This window comes from Cariama cristata, unplaced genomic scaffold (assembly GCF_000690535.1).
Source record: "Cariama cristata isolate BGI_N322 unplaced genomic scaffold, ASM69053v1 scaffold12533, whole genome shotgun sequence".
In the NCBI taxonomy this organism is placed as follows: Eukaryota; Metazoa; Chordata; class Aves; order Cariamiformes; family Cariamidae; genus Cariama; species Cariama cristata.
Genome location: NW_009609024.1, coordinates 6,742 through 26,739, shown reverse-complemented (window position 1 = coordinate 26,739; position 19,998 = coordinate 6,742). Strand labels below are relative to the sequence as shown.

The window sequence follows — 19,998 nt, the reverse complement described above, 5'->3', positions numbered from 1 at the left end:
GAAAGGTCAGGTGTTCCACACTCCTTTCCTTAATCCCTGTTAAATACGTGGCTGTGTATCACCGCCTTCGTTGCCAAAGATCGGCGCTGCCTGATTACATTGAAAGATCTAGACCACTAACCACATCTATTTCTAAAATCAGAGAAGTGACTTTAGTCCCAGGCCTAAATTCCCTTTTCTAAACTGATAGTGTCCCTTTTGCTTTTAATAAGATCACATTTTATTAGGCTGAACTACCATAGTACACACCAGAGGATACTGTAAGTGCTGCGAAATTTCCTGTTAAAAAATGTGCCTTATAAATCAGTTACTTGTCTTGCGAGAGTGCATGTATGATAGCTGATGATATGGAAGAGTTATATAGGCATAAAAGCCATGTGCCTGTTCCTGAAAGCATATATGTGACTCATCACAGCTCACGTCTGCGATACTGTAAAGGCCAAATATTGTAAATACTTAGCCGTTCCCCATTTCTTTTTAATCTTAATTTTGGCCATGCCCCATCGAGTACTCAAACAATCTATTAAGACAGCTGTAGTTTGCTATGCTAATTCATACTATGTGCTTAGTTATTCACCGGTTATTAATCTCTTTAGTCCAGGGTCATATTTTCCTCTCTTCAGCGTTTCTCATAGTGTCTGATGGTGCCCAGAGCGCTAAGAGCTCCCAGAAGTTTAGCTAGTCAAGCCTCAGATGCTTTTCACTTATGGTCATGGATAAATGTTTCATTTACAAATAGAAGAGAAAGAAATGTTAGAGCACATTTGAGTATTCATGTATTGGATTTTGATTCTTTGGTTGCTCATCGAAAACAGATGATTCTACCTCCAAGATTGATTTTTATTATCTCCAGTCATGATTTGCCTTGAAATCAATACAATAATGTAAAATGTCATTGCAAATAGAGGACATTGATCTGCAATGCAATTATTAACTCCCTCTGATAAAAACCAAAATGAAAATGGTAAACATGCTGGTATTCCAGAAAGAGAAATAGTGAGTCCCAAATGCTCGAGGTATAGGTTATCTACAAGAAAAACCCATTTCAAAATCTTGTACATGAAATGGTTTGTGCAGATATGGAGAAAAATGTAACTGGATCTTTAACGTTGTAACAGGAATGGCTGTTTAAGAGAATTAGGTAATTAGATGGTTAATCGAACTTGAAACTACTGCTTATCTGCCTAGGTCCACGTAAGGAATAATGGAAATTCAGCCTGAGGAAAAGCAGCGCTCTGTCCACATTCTCTTGTGCTGGATGCAGCCGTGTGCACTTGGCCTCGCTTGCTTTTGTCTTTGCTGCTTGTTTGAAGCATCTGGTAATTGAACATAAACTCTTGCACTTGAGCATTCATGCTTGAACCTGAAATTACCTTGTCATCCAGACTGGCTTTCATTAAACGGCTAACAGATGCCCTGGCATGCTCCTATCACAATACATGATGCAGAGAATCAGAGCCTCGTATGCTGAAATGGCTTTGGTCTATACGGTCTCCTCTTGTCCAGCCTGGAGTAAATGTCCTCCTCTCTGCATTCTGCAGCAGCTGCTGTGGCCGTTACACATCGGAGCTGCTCGCTGCTCTTTAACTCAGACATACCCTCTGAGTATAATAGGTGGGATACTAATATTTCTTATGTACTTGAAGACAATGTACATATCCCTCAGCAAAAACAAACACTGCTTTTATTTTTTCCATTTAAAGAACCAGACCATGTTTCTTCTGTCTGTAAGCAGCTGTTGCATTTTTTACTAGCTGATTTGTGTCTATGTGCAATACTTTCCTTTCCAAAGCCATGAATATTTACAACAGACTGCTTCTATTTAGGCAAAAGAGTAAAGAGGAGAGGGATATATACTGCAGACCTTCAATGGAGGATCTTTTACAAAATTTCCATTAGCTTACATAAACCAAACCTAGCAGCGTGAAAGTGCAAACAAATCTTGAATAAAGTGAAATGGGCAAGGCTGGAAGAAGAAAGGAAGGAATAAGCCTTTGCAAGATCTTGGAAAATTTCCCTTATAAGTAGAACAGTCTGAAGGCACCATTAAGGGGTGGTGGGGAGGGGGTAGTTCTGATTTCTTGAATTTTTTTACCCTGGATAAATATGTCCAAACCTGCGTATTCCCTTCTCTTCATTCTCCTTTGACCTCCTTCTCTATGCCGGGATAGATGTCTAAATAAGCATTTAGGTATTAGGTGCACAGGTTTCAGAAACCAGCATTGGAAATGCTGACATTATCTCATTTTTTTTCAATCTGTCTCTGAGATGCTCAGTTCCACTGATTTGAGGCCAACAACAGGAGCTGTATCTCCTGAGCATGTTACAGTTCAATCTTTTGTTATAGTAAAATACTCTGTATTCCTTCAGCAGCCAGGGCTGGCAAAGCATATCTCATTGTTTACTAAGCACTTTGATATCCTTAAATGAAAGGCACTGCGGTTATTAGCATCACTGAATCCCTTCCCGGCGGAGCGGAGCGTACAGCCTCCACAGCTGAGCCAAACTGGAAAGGAGCACATTTGGAAACGGGGTCCCGAGTAGCCGTCTAAGGCAGACAGGTCTGCCTGTCTCTAGGTGGAAAAAACTCTCCGGTCAGTTGAAATCTTGCTGATGGGCACAATATATGGGACATCGCTTCTTGCTTTGCCCTGGTCCTCTTCTATCATTCAAAAGATATTCGCATGCTCTGGACTGACCTATTTAAAAAAAAAAAAAGGCATTATCTCTGAGTGTCAGTCTCTGATTCATTTTATGTCACTTATGTCATGCCACTGTAGATTGTGTCCCACTGTGTCATGTCCTCCAGATCAATATGACACAACATAGCACTGCGTGAGCTACAACAAGCAAACCCAGCGATGCAAAGCTGTTTACCCTAAACAAGTAATCCCTCCTAATGGACACCCAATCAATAGAAAATCAGGGTGGGATGGTTTCTTTTCAGATTGGATAATTGTTACCCTCAGACCGTGCCGGCGATGTCTGTAGCCTGCTGGTTTGCAGCTCAGAAACGCATCACAGCTTCCCAAAATGAGACGCAAAACGCAGGCAGCACTAACAGCTAATGACGGGCTCCCTTTAGCAGGGGACGAGAGGCAAAAGCAAAGCAATTACAGCCTTCCTACAGATGGGAAGTGCTGCTCAGCTCTGTTTCTTCTAACAAACTGGAAGCTAGCAAGCAAACTTTGTTAAAATCTCTTGTAATATAAACCAAGTACATTAACTCAGTCAGAAATACACCAAATTCTCTGCGATACGCTGCAGCAATAAAACTAAGGGGTGTAACACAGGACAAAAATAGGTAAGAAAAGCACCCCGCTGGGGACACCAGTGCCGATGGCAGTGGCATCCAGAGGTGTCCCGGTGTGGCCGTCCAGGTTTGCTCCAGCTGAGGACCATCCCCGTGAGCTTTCACGCTGCTCAAACCATCTCAGCTCTGACGACGAGCTGCAAGCTGAGCCTCTCTGTGAGCTGCCAGCCTGCCTGGCATGCAAGGAAAACGGCATGTAAAACAAAAAAGTGCCATTTCTGTCACACAAAAAGCCTGCTCCTGAAAATGCTGGCATGCAAGGAAGGCTGAGAGGGAGCTTTCCTGCTTCCCTGAGCCTTCAGTGACACCTACAGACAATCACTAACCGGGCTGCAGAGGCTACCTCCCAGCCCAGGCCATGAGCCCTGCCTTCCTCCTGCCCCTCTCGGGGCTGCCCAGGAAAGGTCTCCTCTTACTCCATAGCAAAGCCAAGCCCAGGCCAACATAAACTCGCTCACGTCTGCCGTCACTGCATTTGCTATACCTACAGGATGCCTACTGAAGATGTTAACAGAGTAGTTATTTTTTTCCCTGTTTCCTATTTGAGACTAAAAACCAGATTATTTTACCTCCTGATGACAGAGGGCTTTTCATCCCCTGCGGGTGTTCACGCTGGTATGCACTATTCACTTATTTCTCCACTAAAAACTTCTCAGTAATGCCAGACGAACTTTCTCAGAAGTTACCCGGAACAATTTTTCTTGCTTTTTGTCTTTCTGCAGGAGAGCTGGGATGTGCCGGGCGCTGCTTCCCTCTGCGGAGGGCTCAGAAACCTGCGAGCAGCTGTAAGGGGTGATGCTAGTAATAGAAATTCTTACCCATTATCTGCAACTGAATCTTTCAGCCTTATTTTTAAAGCTGTCTCAAAATGATTGCCTGTCTTGCCTTGCAAGTGGATGATAAACAAATGAGTAGCTAGCTCAGAAAAAAACAATCACTGGGTTTTTTTTTATTTTTGACTTGGATGCTAACCAACACAATTTTGGTATCATTAAAGCACTTGCCGTAATTTAAAAAGTGCCTGATGTTACAGGTTTTGAAAGTGCAAATCTAATAATTTTGATCGCCACTTGGCTGCGTATCGCCGAGGTGTGCCTACACTCGGCTGCCCTCAGTTGGCTTCTGAATAACATTTTCCATTTGCTGCTCTGCTAGGGTTATTAAAGGGGAGGAGGGGATGGTTTTGGTTTTCAGCTTTCCCAGTCCTTGAGAAGAGATGGGTAAGCATTCTGCTCGGTGTGATTTGTAAAGTGCATTGCTGGGGCTCGCGGTCCTGCTGAGCACGGCTTGGGTCAGGGCCCTCCCCGCGTATCGTTTGTCACCAAGCTGTAGCAGCCATTCCCATAACCTGCCATGTTCAGCTATAAGATTGCAATGCTTCTTGACATGCCTGGATTGAAACCTGGGGGCCTGATTTTTGGAGACCCTGGGCACTTGCAGTTCCTACGACATCCACGGGAGTTGTGCTAAGCTGCTCTGGAAAGCAGGTCTTTAGCAAACACCCCTGTTTTATTTTTCATGTGTTTATAAACTGTATGCATTGCAGCAGGAGGAATCAGATTTACAATGTGGACTTCAGGCCTCTTGCAGAAAGTGCTGTGGAGGCGAGGGTTAGCGACAGCAACGCCTCGGTGCTGACACTGGTTAAGGACCGCAGCTTATGTGGATCATTGCGGGACTCATGTAGGAGAGCTCAGGGCTTTGTGGGAGACACCCATTTCATCTCTGAGTCAAGTCCTTCATAAATATTTCATACGGACTTTGAGCAGGGCAGGGGATGAACTTCTGATGCTGAAAGGAATTTCAGTAAGTGATTCTGTGCCTGAGCCCCACTGCAGGGGCGGGTATTTCTGTAGCATCCAGAGCTTGGGATGCTCTGGCTCTTGAGTTTCAGTAGTAGCAATCCCAAGCGACTGCAAAATCGTGATACATCAGTTATATGAAAACAATGTCATGAGTCTAGGCAATAATTAAACATTATTTTAGTAACATGCACTTACACTGCTTATACCTGAGAAATTTCAAATGCTTTATTTGTATTAATTAGTTAAGCCTCATAACACCTACTGTGGCTCGGCTAAGTTACTCTGTTTTGTTACAAGTGAAACCAAAATATAGGTGAATTAAATTTGTCCAAGATAATACAGCCAAGTCCCCGGGGACTTGACCTGAAGCCTATATAGACAGCGATGAAATCTTTTTCACTACCTCCTGTACACTTTTGGTAAGGTCTTTGAAAACCCAGGAACAGCTTCACATCCCCTGAATTTCGGTGAGTAGTTCTGCCCAGTACATATCTTTGTTGCTGTATCCTTATTATTTAGCAGAGAATTAAGCAGTCGGCCAACAGTCTCTGGAAGAAGTAGTTAAGATTTTGGTTTCATATACCAGAGAATGAATAATGCTCGTAGTATTTTAACATGACAGCTGCACAGAATAGACTTTTGGAATAAGCAAAAATAACTATCTGTATATGATTTTCAGACTTTTGGTCTCATTGTTAAGCAATATTTTTTCTCCTTTTCATTTCCTCTGAGGTCCTGTAGAAAAAAATTACTGCATTTTTGTCAACAGAAATGAAAGACAAACGTTAACTTTAGAGGCAGAGGGAATTCACGGGCACAGATGAGGAGCTGAAGTCTGCATAATGTTTCATGGCTCATCTTTCTGTGCCACCATTTTGCTCGTACTGCCTGACTAAAGTGAAAAATAAGACAATTAAACCAGTGGTAAAGGGTCCACGTGAACTCTGGCTGTCAATAAGGGGTTAGTCCTGAAGCCCAAGGTGGAGCTTGTACCTGCTGCTGCTGCTGTTTCACAGCTAGAATTTCCTGCATCACAGATACCCACAGGTTTGGGGGCTTTCTTTTGGAAATGTCGTATTTAGGACAATGCCCTTTCTCACCTTCTTCTGCTTCACCTCCCCAAAATACTTGCTCAGCTCTTGTTCCACAGGTCAGTGACATCTCATGTAAGACCACTGAGGCCCTAAAAAGTGAGTTGGTCTGACCTGCTGACTGACACAAATGGGCTGCACACCCAGAGCCATGTCTTACCCCAAAACTCCTCTGTCTGATGTTACTACAGGACTTGGCTTATCCAGGCAGAGTTTTGGTTTCCATGGTGTGAAAGGTTTGGTTGGTATCGCTCATCCTTTATATTTATTCTTTGTGTGGACCTTAAATTTTAAGGATTTAAATGTAAAACCATCCATCAATCAGAGAATGTGGCCGGTATTCTAAACAAGCACCGAGTTTTCAATAAACATAACATAATAATGTTAGTCTAATCTTTCCCTTTCCAGGTCCAAGTAGATATCACTCATGTTTTTAATATACCCCTCTTCATTCCAGTTTTGGAGATTTTACATTGAGAGAGTTTTCTTAAGGTGGCATTTAATTTAGGAACAATGAAATATTTGTTTTTATAACCATGGCAAACAATGTATCACTGTGAGACAAATCCCTGAAGTGAGAAGATTCAAATAAAATAATCTCTGGTCTCCAAGTTTTTCAAAAATTTCAACCAAGCCTTTCAGATCTGCTGCACTCTTTTCCAGCCTTTTCTCATTGTTCATCAGGATGGCATCTAGAAGAAGAGTCTGGAGGATTTATAAATAGTGTTTATAGAGAAAGGTATCAGAGGGTAAAATCACAGATGTGATAGTTCGCTTGTTGCATTAAGGATCTTCCTAAGTGATCACTGCAAATTTTTCACATTCTGGTGGCAATGCTGCAGTTGTGGTAGACTGCTTAGGATCTTTCTCAGCACTACATGTCTCTGCATTTCTCAGGGCAGGATTAATGCTTTTGGTTTTTTACCCTTTGTTTTCTTTGCTGTTTGTAGATCCAACCCGGGTTATGGTGTCACCTTTCAGCATGGATGTCACAGTTGGAGAAAGCATTGTCTTGCCTTGCCAGGTATCTCACGATCACTCGCTAGATATCATGTTTACCTGGTCATTTAATGGACACCTGATAGACTTTGAAAAAGATGGGGATCACTTTGAAAGAGTTGGAGGGGTAAGTATTAATACTGAAGCAATCTCCTCACAGTAAGAAAAATAGGTAACATAGGCAAGGGCTACTAATAGAAGGAACCGACTTGATGAAGTTAATAGTTCGAGCTGTTATCTTGTGTCTTATAGACTGAGAAGGTCAACGTTGCCAGTATACTACTTCATTATAGTTGGTGTAGAATTGTTATGATTTCTTAATGACATGACTTAAATCTGCTTGCATGAACAATGCGTTCGTATTGCGATGGGATGTATGTCAGAAGACCTGTAATATGTTCTCTCCTTGCAAAAAAACTGCCTTCTCATTTAAGGAAGAAGTCCGTAATAGTTTTTCTTGGGCTGTAACAGTAAAAGAAACGTAAAATATAACAATTGTAGAACTTTTGTATTTATACAGAAAATAGTGGGAAATCAGAGGATATCCTCAAATTTGTTCAGGCAGTGTTTGTTGGCATGTTTGTCTGTCTCTGTGTCCTCCTCTTGTGACCATGTGCTTAGAAGAAGTGTTTTTCCTCTACACAAAATAACCTGCATAGCATTACAAACATCACCGACCATCAGAGATGACATTTCTTTTCAGTGTTACCTGCGCACGTTTCCTGGCAATGTCACGTTGGTATCTTTGGGTTGGTTGGTTGTTTATGGGAAACTACAGTCACTACCTACTGACAGTGCAAACTTTTGCAATGTCCAGAGAACTGTTTATTTGAAGGTTGAAAAGATGATGTTTGTGGAAATCCAATAGCTAGGAGAAGAGTCAGGTGTGAAGTGATGGTTAGACTGCCCATTAAATACTGCCCTGGCCACCGCTGCCGCTGAAGACCATGATCAAGTGGCAGGTACAGGGAAGAAAAGGTAGGGAAGGTAGGAATTACTTTCTTTCATTAGGAGAGGAGAAAATCTGCCTGGGTTATTTGCAATTTTCTGCCTCTTCAAGAAGGTTTAGAACCGGAGAGCCCGCAGCAAGGTAGGGGTGCCCGTGATGGTCCTTCCCTGCTTGATTTTCTCTGCTTTTACTTCAGTTGTAAAGGGTAGGTTGTTTCAGCTTTCCTAGTAGTTTTAGATTTCCTGAAGATGCTGTAGCATGAATTTTGGGAATCGGAGAGGATCAGTGCTATAGGAGGTACGTCAGGACGCCATCCATTAGAAAGGGCAGTCACACGAGGAGGTAGGAGGTCTGTCAGACCTGCCCCAGCTTCTCATGCCATTCTTCTGACTAAAAATAATTTCCAAATAATTTTTACTAAAAGAGGAGCAGCAATTTCACAGGCTATGTCTGAAAGATGGGTAAAAAGTTTGCTTTCCTTCTGTAACCGTAACATTTTCATTCGCAGTTCAGATTTCAACTAATGTAGCCTGTTATGTATTAGGCAGGACTTGGGGAGTTTAATTTCTAGCTTATTTGCAATTTAAAAATGTTTTCTCATCCTTCCTGATGAATTTTTTTCCACTTTTATTGCGTGAAGGTAGCAAGACAAAGAAGGAAAGAAATGCAACAAGTTTTCAGCTGAGGTAGAAAGCTGGAAAGGGTTTTGGATGTGGCTCTAAGGGAGGTTTTACAGAGACACGTGCTGCACTGGGTTTCAGGCAGACTGGCTGTCCGTGTTTACGTTTGTCAGGAGTGAAATTTAATGCTGAAAGGAAAAGGAAATACAATTTACAAGCCTTGCTGTTGTCTCTGAAAAAAAAATCATTAAAAGATGCACTTAAAGATTGACGCCCAGGGCGCACATCAGCAGCGACGGCTTTTCCGGGCGACTGTGCCGGATTGGCCTGCAAAGCTAAAATTACAAACTTCATTAATACTCTTCGGTCAGAAAGCCACGATCACAAGGTTACCCTGAGATTTTTAACGTATCAAATGCTTTGTGTCTGGAGAAAAATTGAGAGTTTTCAGCTTCGTATAGATACAGAAACCTAATTAGTTCTATTCAACAGTTAATCAGACACGCATTTGGAAAACAAAGATTTCCTGGGAGAGTGCTGTTCTTGTGATCTTTAGCACAAAAATGCCGGGCAATCAAAATGCTGGCCGTAATACACAGCCGTGAAGCTATTGCAGATGTCTCATAATTTGGGTTCATTTTCACTTAGAAAATAGATGTAGATACAACTTGGGCATCTGAATACCAGAGCGGGTATAAATTGGATATCCAGAGAGATAAAGGAGGAACCGGGGCAAACCTGCCCTACAGAAGCTTTGTCACATTATTTTAATGGGGAAACTGCTGAACAGACCCAAACCAGGCTCCCCTGCCCCTTGTAGGAGCCATCATTTTAGAAATGCTCCCGCTCTTATCTTCAAGGCAAACTCACATAATTTTAATAGGCCACGGCTTGCATTACTAATGTTTTCATCAGCCAGTGTAAAGTAAATCCATTAGTCACAGTGTCCTTCATGTGATAATGATGTTTAGCACTCATTAAAAAGTAATTGTAACCACTTTTCCCTACTTTTATCAGCAGGATTCAGCTGGTGATTTGATGATCAGAAGCATCCAGCTGAAGCATGCTGGAAAATACGTCTGCATGGTGCAAACAAGCGTGGACAAGCTGTCGGCCGCTGCAGACCTGATTGTAAGAGGTATTTGAATTTTGTTACTGTTGTTGTTGTAAAATTCCTTTTTTTTTTTTTTTTCCTATCTTCTGCTGCTGGTAAGACAATGCCTGGTCTCGGAGACATTCATTGGGATCCCAGCATCTTGTAATTAATCTAAGAAATGAGCTCTAAGTACACGCTGAGGTTCACAGTACGTTTTCAGGCAGTGCATATAAAGATTCTTTCATATATACGTACTCATACAGCAGACACACAGCACAGATGAACACACTAGTACATGTTCATATCCTGAATGCAAATCTTGCACCAAATGAGCTCTTTCATTTGATGAACTGTGCAGCAGAAACAGTATCCAGCTTAGTCATTACATTTCTGCGCAGCAGTATTGTTCCATTTCTAGAATAAACACGATTTAGTAACTTCACTGATATTTCAAGATTTATTCATTACCATACACAGGAGATCTGTAAGCATGACTTTAACAGAGATGCAATTAGTTAACCTGAGTCTGGATCCTTACAGAAAATACGATACATATTTTCCTGCTTGCTAGCTTTGAGGAAAGCAAACTTTGATGCTGCTCCGTATCTGCTACCCTCAATTCTCATAGAGCCCAGCAAAATCATAGTTTGTGTATTCTCCGTGTAACACAAGTTCTCAGGCAACTCAGTGAAAGGAGGACAGCTTGAGAAATAAGAAAGAAATTCCCTCTTTATCAAAGCTGTGCCAGAGTAAAATGTGCAAGATTAGCCCTGAATTTTCTCACAGAAATGTTCCTTGTCTCTAGCTGGGTGTTTTTGTTATCCTCATAATATTGTTACGCTTTTCTCCATGTTTGCCCCGACGGAGTGTGAACGCGGACGTTGTTAGCTATGTGCCACACAACGAGCTGGGCCCCTGGGGGCAACGAAGCCGCTGCTCCCCCCCAGGAGATTGCCCAGGCTCCCTGTTCCACTGACTCTCGGGTTTTTGCTGCGGCATGACTTCAGATGAATTCTTTTTTGGTTTGCACAAACATTTCAAAACAACCTGCTGATGGGCGCCTCAGTTAGGTAATTTCCTTAGCGCTGACTCTGTAAACAAACAGGAGGAACATTAAATTCTCACAAGAAAATGACTCTTGGTGATGGTAAAAATACTGATCTTGTCACTCCCTAAAAACATCAATTGGGACGTCTCTGTTCAGGCCAGTTGTCCCTTGGCTGTACCATCTCACCAACTGCAGAAAAATCGGGAAATATCCCTGGCTGTGAGACTGGAGGGGGAGGTGAATAGCTGGTGCATAAAGAGAGCCTTCAGAATCATTTTTAGAAGGTTTTTAAATATTGGAGTTATGTCAGAATAATAAGAGATTAGATACTAGAATAAAAATCAGTTAGTTATGTCAGGGAATATCAAACCAGAGCATACCGAAGTAACTCCTGGCACTGGTACACACGGATCAGCCCACTTGTTCGGGATGGGATTTTTTCATGCTGTCAGAACAGGAGAAGCACGTGTCTGTCAGCAGCCCCAAAATATTTGGTAAACCGGTAACTGATAATTTTTCCCTCTCTTGCCCTACTGTAGCCTGCACCCTGCAAAGAAGTATAGCCTGAAATGTTGGGAATAACCGTGGTTACTCCAAGAGATGAAGTGAAGACAGTTTGTTTCAGCCTGTGCCAAGCAGCAGGAGGACTTTGTGACAGATCCAATGACATTGCCTTTCTCTGGTGTGCCTTGCGATGGGGGACCAAAGGAGCCAGCTGCCATGGCTACTCCCCCCAGCAAAACAATTTAAAGTTTTAATTTCTGAAAAATTAAATCTGGCTAGACCTGCTGAAACGTGTGTTTTAAAGACAGGATATTGGAAGGTGTCGGGGTATTTTAGATATTTAAACATGTCCAGCTCTCTACATGTCATGTGAGAATAATTTTAGTCCAGAGAGTGAATTGCAAGAGTTTGCTTGAGATGGTGCTTCTGGGGAGAGACTTCATCTCAGATACCACTACCGACAGTAATGGCCATATAATACTTTACATCTCTCTGATCGGTATGTCCTACACTGCTGTACAGGTTCAAAGGACCCCAGCAGTGAAGGGGAAAATACTGGTCCCTACTCAGACATGATGCTAATTACAGGCAGGTCCATCTCTTCACCAGCTTCTGGGTGCCTCCAAGCTACAGCCAAAAATCATACTTGTATAAAGGGCAGTCGTAGAGTGGCAGACGTGAGATGGCAGAGCTGATGCCAAGTGCCACGGCGAGTGCCGGGCTCCGTCAGGTAGCTCGGGTGTGCTGCTGCTCACGTGGAGGCACCCGGGGGCTGCAGGTGAAGCTGGTGATCGCTGGGTTTGTGTATCTCCCCCACGGCTCCCAGTCTCATCTAGGCAACGAGAGCTGCTAAAGCACATCTGGGGCTGCGCTTAGCTCCTCTGCAGGGACTCGGTTACCTCTGTCCTGAGTAACAGAAGGAGACCAGAGTGCTCCTTTCTCAAGTCACTGCGAAGCCTCAAGCACCCCTCTGCTGTAATTCTGCCAACAGGTCCCCCAGGCCCCCCAGAAGCTGTGACGATAGATGAAGTCACCGACACCACCGCTCAGCTGTCCTGGAGGCCGGGAGCGGACAACCACAGCCCTATTACAATGTATGTCGTGCAAGCAAGGACCCCCTTCTCGGTGGGATGGCAAGCGGTGAGCACAGGTAGGTCCGTGGCCTGGGCCCCACATTGCTCCGCCGATGGGAAATGCATCCACGTGCACGGAGCGAACGGAGGAGCTCTGCACCCTGAAGTGAAAAGCAATTTCACTGGCTGCAGAGCACTGCTCTTATTAACTGGTTTCAAGTTTGGCAACCAAAAGATTTAGGGTCCAGTCAGTGCTATTACTCATCCATTTTTCTCATGAATGTTTAAGGGAAAACAGAATGAATTCCTATCTTTTGTTGCCGCCCTGGAGATATACAACAGTAATTGTGGTCTATAAAGACATCCCTCAGGGACAGACCGTGTCATCTGGCCTACCTTTAAGTAGAATTATTTTCCTGATAGAGGGAAAAATCCCATGATGTAATTGCTCATTCCGTCAGAGGTTAATTTTGTTCCAGTAACCACTGAACAGAGGAAACAGTGTGTTTTAAAAAGAGAAAAATAAAAACCCTTTAAACCTGTTGTCTTGACACTTTGTTTTCAAAAAGTGGAAATTTCATAGCAGGAATTTCTGTGCTAAAAGCACAGTGTTTTAATGCTGCCTCTTTTACTTCTTTGCAGTTAACAAAATGTTAGAAAAATGAGAAAATGTTTATCAATCCTTATTCATTTTGTATTTACATTGATCCCTCACTTTCAAGGGTATCAGATATCTGTGACCTTTTCTCAGCAGTCTTTCAGTACTTTCAGTGAGTTTCATTGCACTCCTGACCTGTGGCTGTCTCCTAGTTCCAGAGATCATCGATGGCAGGACGTTCACAGCGACAGTGGTGGGTCTGAACCCTTGGGTCGAGTATGAATTTCGAGTAGTGGCTGCCAACCTGATTGGGATTGGAGAACCTAGCAGACCTTCAGAGAAGAGAAGAACTGAAGAAGCTCGTAAGTAGTGGGGGGCAACTGAGTTAAATCTTGTCGAATAAATGCTCGTCAGCACTGATGGATGTGTTGCGCTGGAGGAAGCTGAGGAGCGCTTTCTGCGCCCGTTGCTCTCCTCCCTCGTGGCACGTTATTTGCGTGCACAGAACAGACAGGGGAAGTTGTAAAGCTCCTGATGGGCCCTTTTGCTCACTCTGTGACTCCCGGGGCATAGGAAGACTTCGTGCCCTTTCCCTGCAGAAAGCAAAGATTTTCCAAAAAAAAGGTATTTGCGCAAGTTTTTTGGAAAATACTACCCAGTATCCATTGATGAGAGAGATGAACTCTGAGAGCAGTCCCTCTGGTTTCCCATGATCGACGTGATGGAAACGCTGGAGCGCAGACTACAGCACATTGAGAGCAGGAGTTTGAACTTCACAGCTGGAGAGTCGGCAGTCCCTTGATGCTTACTCTGTCGTTCTTGGAGTAACTGGGACCTCACCCCACGGGCCATCGGTGTTGGAGCAATCACCCTGGGATGCCTATGGGTTGGATCATTTCATGGGCTTACTGAAGGTCTGTCTTCGGCGACCCTCTCCCAAACACACCCACTGCCTGCTAGAACCACTGTGTCTTCAGGCTGCTACAGGCACAGCTTAACGGTGGGAGCTTTAGTGCTGCTCCTCGGTGCTGTCCCTGGCTTTTGATCTGGCAGAAAGGGGTCAGAGCAAGGCGTAAGCTCAGCGTGGTGGCTGCAGGGACATGTGCCTCGGTTATGGGAAACCCCTGGTAGGTGGCTCCTCTGCTCTGTCTTAGCCTCTAATGCAGCAGAATATGAAATAGGAAAATAAATAAAAGCCCTTTTTTATGGAAGATAAATGTTTAAACTAAACAATTAGTGACTGAATACACAAGTTAATTGACATACTTTTAATATACTATTATTGACATACTTTTAATGTGCTGTTTGCCATGGCAAATTAGTCATTTCCTAATAGCGTTTCTGGTACCCAGCAGGGGAAGGCCAGCAGAGTCCTGTTGCTGCGTAGGTCTGTTCCATTTCAATGCGCTTTTCTGGTTTCAAAGTTGCCACGTGCATCTTCTGCATTATTTTGCAGTTCCTGAAGTGACCCCGGCTAATGTCAGTGGAGGTGGAGGGAGCAAGTCTGAGCTGGTCATTACTTGGGAGGTAAGTGGAGTCCAAACCGAGAGGCACATTAATGCAGTCCTGACCTAAGTGCACCCTTTCACCCCAGACCTCAGTGAAGCTGCTGTAAATTTCAAACAGTTTACAGTGAAAAAGCCCAGATTGTGTGATAAAAATAGCCCAGCTATCACAATTAAACTAAACCACTTCCCCACCCCAGGCCCCTGTGCAAGGAAACCAGCAGAGAAGTGCTGTGGAGGGGACCACGGGGAACGGGCTGCACGTCGCTGCTTTGACATGAGCTCCGCTCTCCCTGACACTCAGCACATCCACACGCATACGGCAAAATGTGGATGGGCAGAAACCACCTGAGGGATAAAACAGAGTTTGTAAGGCCAGGCTTGGCACATCCTGACCTGGTTGAGAACTGTTGTGGCCAGCTCCCAAGCTTCATCCCTCATCCCTGCGCTGGGATTTATGGCAGCAAATAGTTAAGAGTTAGCACAACGCACTGCATGCTGGCTTTCATTGCTGCTAATGAAAGCCAACAAGAGGAGATACAGAGAAGAAAAATGTTTAATATTCCTTAAGGCAGTCGGGGTTAGAACTTTAGTCATTTGTCTGCTCATATTTTCATGTTATGATGCGATGCAGCTGGCATATTTTTCCTAATAATGAACTGCACTAGACATGCTAACACTTCCACTTAGCACTATTTCTGACCAAGCTGGCAGAATGAATTGCCAGAGATATTTTTAAGGTTATTAAAAAACTATAAATGGGTTTTTGTCCTTACGACACAGCTCAATGTGCTAAATTTCCTCCTCCGTTGGACTAATTAGCTATGCCGTGTCTCCTAAAGATACTGCAATATGTTTCAAAAACACACATGGCAAGAACATCAGCCTTTGATTTGAGTCATCATTTGCACAAAATATAATTTGTATTTTGATAGAACAGTCAGTTTACCCTTTTAAATGTCCAGAGGCCTTGTCTTTATGGTCTGGTATGGGTTTTGAGCCTTACAATACAGAGCAAGAAGCAGTCACCAAAAGTAACCCCTGTACGTGCTTAAGCACCATGGACATCTGGAGGAGAGTGGCCCATAATTATAGATTATTTTAATACATTGAGGCTTTGGGGTTTGATGCAGCTTTTAGGGGGCTTAAAGCCTGAAAGTAGGAAGTGTCAGTGTGTCCAAAGTGGCCTGGAGGTGACAGGTTGTTTCTTCTAGCTGTTACCTAGCATTTACCTGCCCTTCTCCATCACGTTTGTGACAAGTCGCTCCCTGCCATCACGGTGTCTGACAGGTCACATTGTACGGGATGTGGATCGTTGGCTGACCTGGTCCACGTCACCGTATAGCAACAGGCCAGCAAGGGACCACCAGCCCCACGTTGACTGGGACGTTGCCAGGATGTATTCTTCAGGGCTTCACATGCGGTTCCAAAGATGTGAGAGCAGCTGCACGTGTGTTGGGAAAGCAGGAACCGTGTCCTTGGTTCACCCCAACAAACCTCAGACTTAGTCATTGCGGTGCCTAAAATTACGTCGTTACTGGAGGCTCCGTCTAATCAGGGAAGGAAGGTGGGCACCTATGAAGGTGAATTAAGTCGTAGGCAAAGTGTCTTCTGGAGGTGCTGCTTTCCCCCCGACCACAGGGAGCTCTAGCTCAGACAAGATGGGATGAATTCAGGTCAGATGTGAAGCAGGACTCCAGCTGCGTCCCGTCTCTAATGCTCCATTTAGGACAGCAGCTGTAGAAGGACCAAGAGGCAATAGCCAGCATGCAGTCAGGGAGATAAACACGTGACGTTGCTGAAAGTGCCCTTTCTCCTGCCCGCAGACAGTGCCCGAGGAGCTGCAGAACGGAGGTGGCTTCGGGTATGTGGTGGCCTTCCGCCCCTTCGGCACCGTCAGCTGGATGCAGACCGTCGTGGCCTCCCCGGACGCCGCCAGATACGTCTTCCGCAACGAGACCTTGCCGCCCTTCTCCCCCTACGAAGTTAAAGTGGGGGTGTACAACAACAAGGGGGAAGGGTCATTCAGCCCCGTGACGGTCGTCTACTCGGCAGAGGAAGGTAGAGCCAGGAGCCCACCCCTCCGCCTCTCCCTCCTCCCTGCCGCTGGACACGGGGGGGTGAGCGGGTCTGAAAGTGTTTAGTATCCACCTTGACATATCCTTTGATACCTAATCCTTGCTCTGATTTATAATAAATGGCGAACCGTGATTAATTCTTTTGATAGTCATTAAAATAACATTAATCGTAATGAAATCTTTTGATATTAATGGAAAAGTAATATGTAATCTGGAAAGAATTCCGCTGAGATTTAGTATGAATTAATGTCCACTGATTAGAAAATGTTCCCTCTTGTCCTAATTACAGTACATGGTATCCTGGATTGAGTTTAGTAATGACATCTTATTATTTCTTAGGTAGAGGAGCGGTGCCGTCTGGCACAGGCTGACAAGCCATCATTTTGAAATGTGGAAGTTTGTTTTGGTCGCATGCTGCTTTTCTTGTGCAACGAAGAAAATAAATCCCTTGGAGTTTGGGACTAACTGAACATAAAATTGAAAACTCTTAATTTTATTTTTAACTCCTCTACCCAGAGCCAGCGAGACCCCCAACCACTGTTATGGCCAGAAGTCTTTCTGCCTCAGACGTTGAAGTTTCTTGGGCTCCGCCTTGGGAGAACCAGCACAAAGGAAGAATACAGGGGTATGAGGTACGGAAACACAACGCAGCATCCTTTCAGTACCAAGCCTTGCGGAGACGCGGAGATACCTTGTGGGCAGTCCTTGCGGCGCTGCTCCTGCCTGCCATGGGGCGAGTGGGTTCCTGGGGCGTATTTGCTCCCTTTTGCCTCTTCAGTACGCAGAGAATTCTCTCCCACAGTAAACAATTGCACATCTTTCTGTCTGTGAGCTGGCTGAAAATGGAGACCAGAGCTTGCTGGGGGAAACCTGCGTGAATGGGCTTCCATGGCTGGGCAGCGTCTGAGGTCTTGGGGATGGAACACTGCAGCCAGGGTGGTTTCTAGCAAGGAAAAAGAAGGGATTGTAACATGGTGCAGGATCTGTCCCTGTGACACTTGCACTTTGGGCAGAAGTGCCAGAATTAGCGCTCGCAACAAGCGGGTGCTACCAGCCCGTAGCTGGAGGTAGACATGTACCTGCTCTGCTTCTCAGGTCAGATGTTGGAGACACGACGAAAAGGAAGAAAACGCTAAAAGGATTCGAACGGTTGGCAATCAAACGTCTACAAAAGTCAGCAACCTGAGAGGCAACGCGCTCTATCACTTGGCAGTCAGGGCCTACAACACGGCTGGGACCGGCCCCTCCAGTGCCACGGTCAACGTCACAACCAAAAAGCCACGTGAGTCTTTGTGAGGACGGGGGGGCTCTTGCCTGGGAGGGTTTCTGCCAGCACTCCCCTCTCTCAGTTTCAAGCTTTCTCAAGTCTGAAGGAGCTATCAGACTTTTCTTTGCTGGGTTTTTATGCAGAAGACTTACCAGCCATTTTTTTGTAAGGCTCTTCCCTGTGTTAAGTAAGCAGAGCATGCAAAACTGAAATCACAGCTGTGCAGGAAAATTAAATATTTATCTCATCGTTCAAGAGGGCTTTTTTCTTCTGGTCTCAGGCATGTTGAGCAACTGACTGAATCCTTTTTTCATTTAGAGCACTGTGTTGTGTCACAACTCCTGTGACCTTGAGGACACAGATCAGTGAAACAGCTCGTTAGCTTTCCAGAGCGATACGACTCTGGGCACGCTCAGCTATGGTGGTAGAAGCCTTGTGGTACTGGGAGGGATCCAACTGCGAAACGATGCTCCTCAGTAATGCAATGCTGTGTATATTTTGGTATAGCACCGAGTCAGCCCCCCGGGAACATCATATGGAATTCATCCGACTCCAAGATCATACTGAACTGGGACCAAGTGAAAGCGCTGGACAACGAGTCAGAAGTGAGAGGCTACAAAGTGAGTATTTTGTCAGCCCAGGCAGCTGGGCAACACTGCCCTGCACCACCGCCCTCAGCACCCCTGCTCCTGCCGGGGATCCTCACTCTGCTTCAGCTGTTGCTGGCTTCTGGAATTGGGCTACAGGGGACATTTCCATGCCTCCAGTGTCAAGTTCGGGTTTATAGTAAGCCCAGACGAGGCGTTTTTCATAGTACTTGCATGGTTTTCCAGGTTAAAACTGGAGAACCAGTTTCCTCCAGAAACAGAGACCAACAGAAGCATTCTGCCGGCCACTCGCCCTCGCCCCCGCCGTGCTCACCCCTGCAAGCAGCCGTGCGGGTCTCAGCCCACGGACCTTCACCTGCTCCTTCCCTCGGAAGCTCCCGCCTGCAGGACTGTGCTCTCCTGCCTTGGATGGAAACCTTCCAAAGGCTGGAGCTGACTCCTTAATTGCAGATAAATAAAATGTTTTTTTAATAGCTCCCAATTTCTTCAGACAGCAAAGCCAAAATGAAAAGAAAGAGAATCCTCATTAGTAGCAGTTTTAATAGGTTATAATTTAACTAGAGAGAAATCTTGGGAAGAATTCAGCTCTATCACCTTACACAAGGGTTTAATTTGGCCCAAAGAAGACATCAGTGTGCAATTGCCAGCCTTTGCCTTGAGGCTTGAGTTGTGCAAACGTTTCCCACCAGAGCTTTAAACGATGAAGAACCTGGACATGCTTTGTATTTTGTTCACAATCTGGAATGCCAACGGCATCGGCTTTGTGAGCCTGTGCCAGCTCTCCTGAATTTCTGCACTAACTTTTAAGTATCTTTGGTGCGCTGTATCGGATTATCAAAAATAAGTAATTCTTCAGGGTTTTTAGTCAAAACCTCAGACGAACCTCCGCAGTTCGGACCAACTTTTCACTACATGTTTTAGGTTTGAAATGCAAATTAAGAAGTCATTTGAAAGAGGGTGAGAAAGACTCATCACCCTGAAAAAGCAAACTGCATCTAGTGGGTTTCTAAAAAGTCCTCTTTTAACTTACTGTCAGGATAACACAGCCAGATTTCTTCCTTAAGCGTAGCAAAATGTTGCCCCACTTTTTTTTTGGGGGGGGGGGGGGAAGAATCTTATATTCTATGTCACAATTTATGACCTATATCAGAAGAATTCCCAGATCTTAGAGGGTAATTCAAAGAAGTCAGTTATTCTGGGAAGCTGGTCATGGCACTGTATCAAATACCCCAACTCAGTTTCCTGAAGAAACGTAACAAGAAGTTTGGACCCATCTATATAAGCCTCAGGATTTATTTAGCTTGATCAAGCTAAAGATTTCGCTGAGGAGCTCTGCCAGGTACCGAGGCCGTGTTTGGTGCTGCACATCGGCATCGCCCTCCTCCCAGCGTCATCACCTCCCTTCCCGGGCACTGTCACCGCTGTGCTGGTGTGGGGCCCAAAC

General features: G+C 44.6%; 1 protein-coding gene across 1 annotated transcript in view; it reads left to right on the top strand.

Annotated features, from left to right (window-relative positions):
* The window catches only part of LOC104159469 (contactin-4-like), a gene marked incomplete at its 5' end in the record, with an annotated part of 83,176 nt that overhangs the window by 61,446 nt on the left and 1,732 nt on the right, over positions 1-19,998 (top strand). The window contains 9 exon segments of the mRNA XM_009697381.1: positions 7,160-7,335; positions 9,798-9,915; positions 12,417-12,575; positions 13,309-13,458; positions 14,553-14,623; positions 16,428-16,662; positions 17,196-17,311; positions 17,775-17,961; positions 18,454-18,566. Coding sequence (XP_009695683.1) covers positions 7,160-7,335; positions 9,798-9,915; positions 12,417-12,575; positions 13,309-13,458; positions 14,553-14,623; positions 16,428-16,662; positions 17,196-17,311; positions 17,775-17,961; positions 18,454-18,566 — 1,325 coding nt within the window.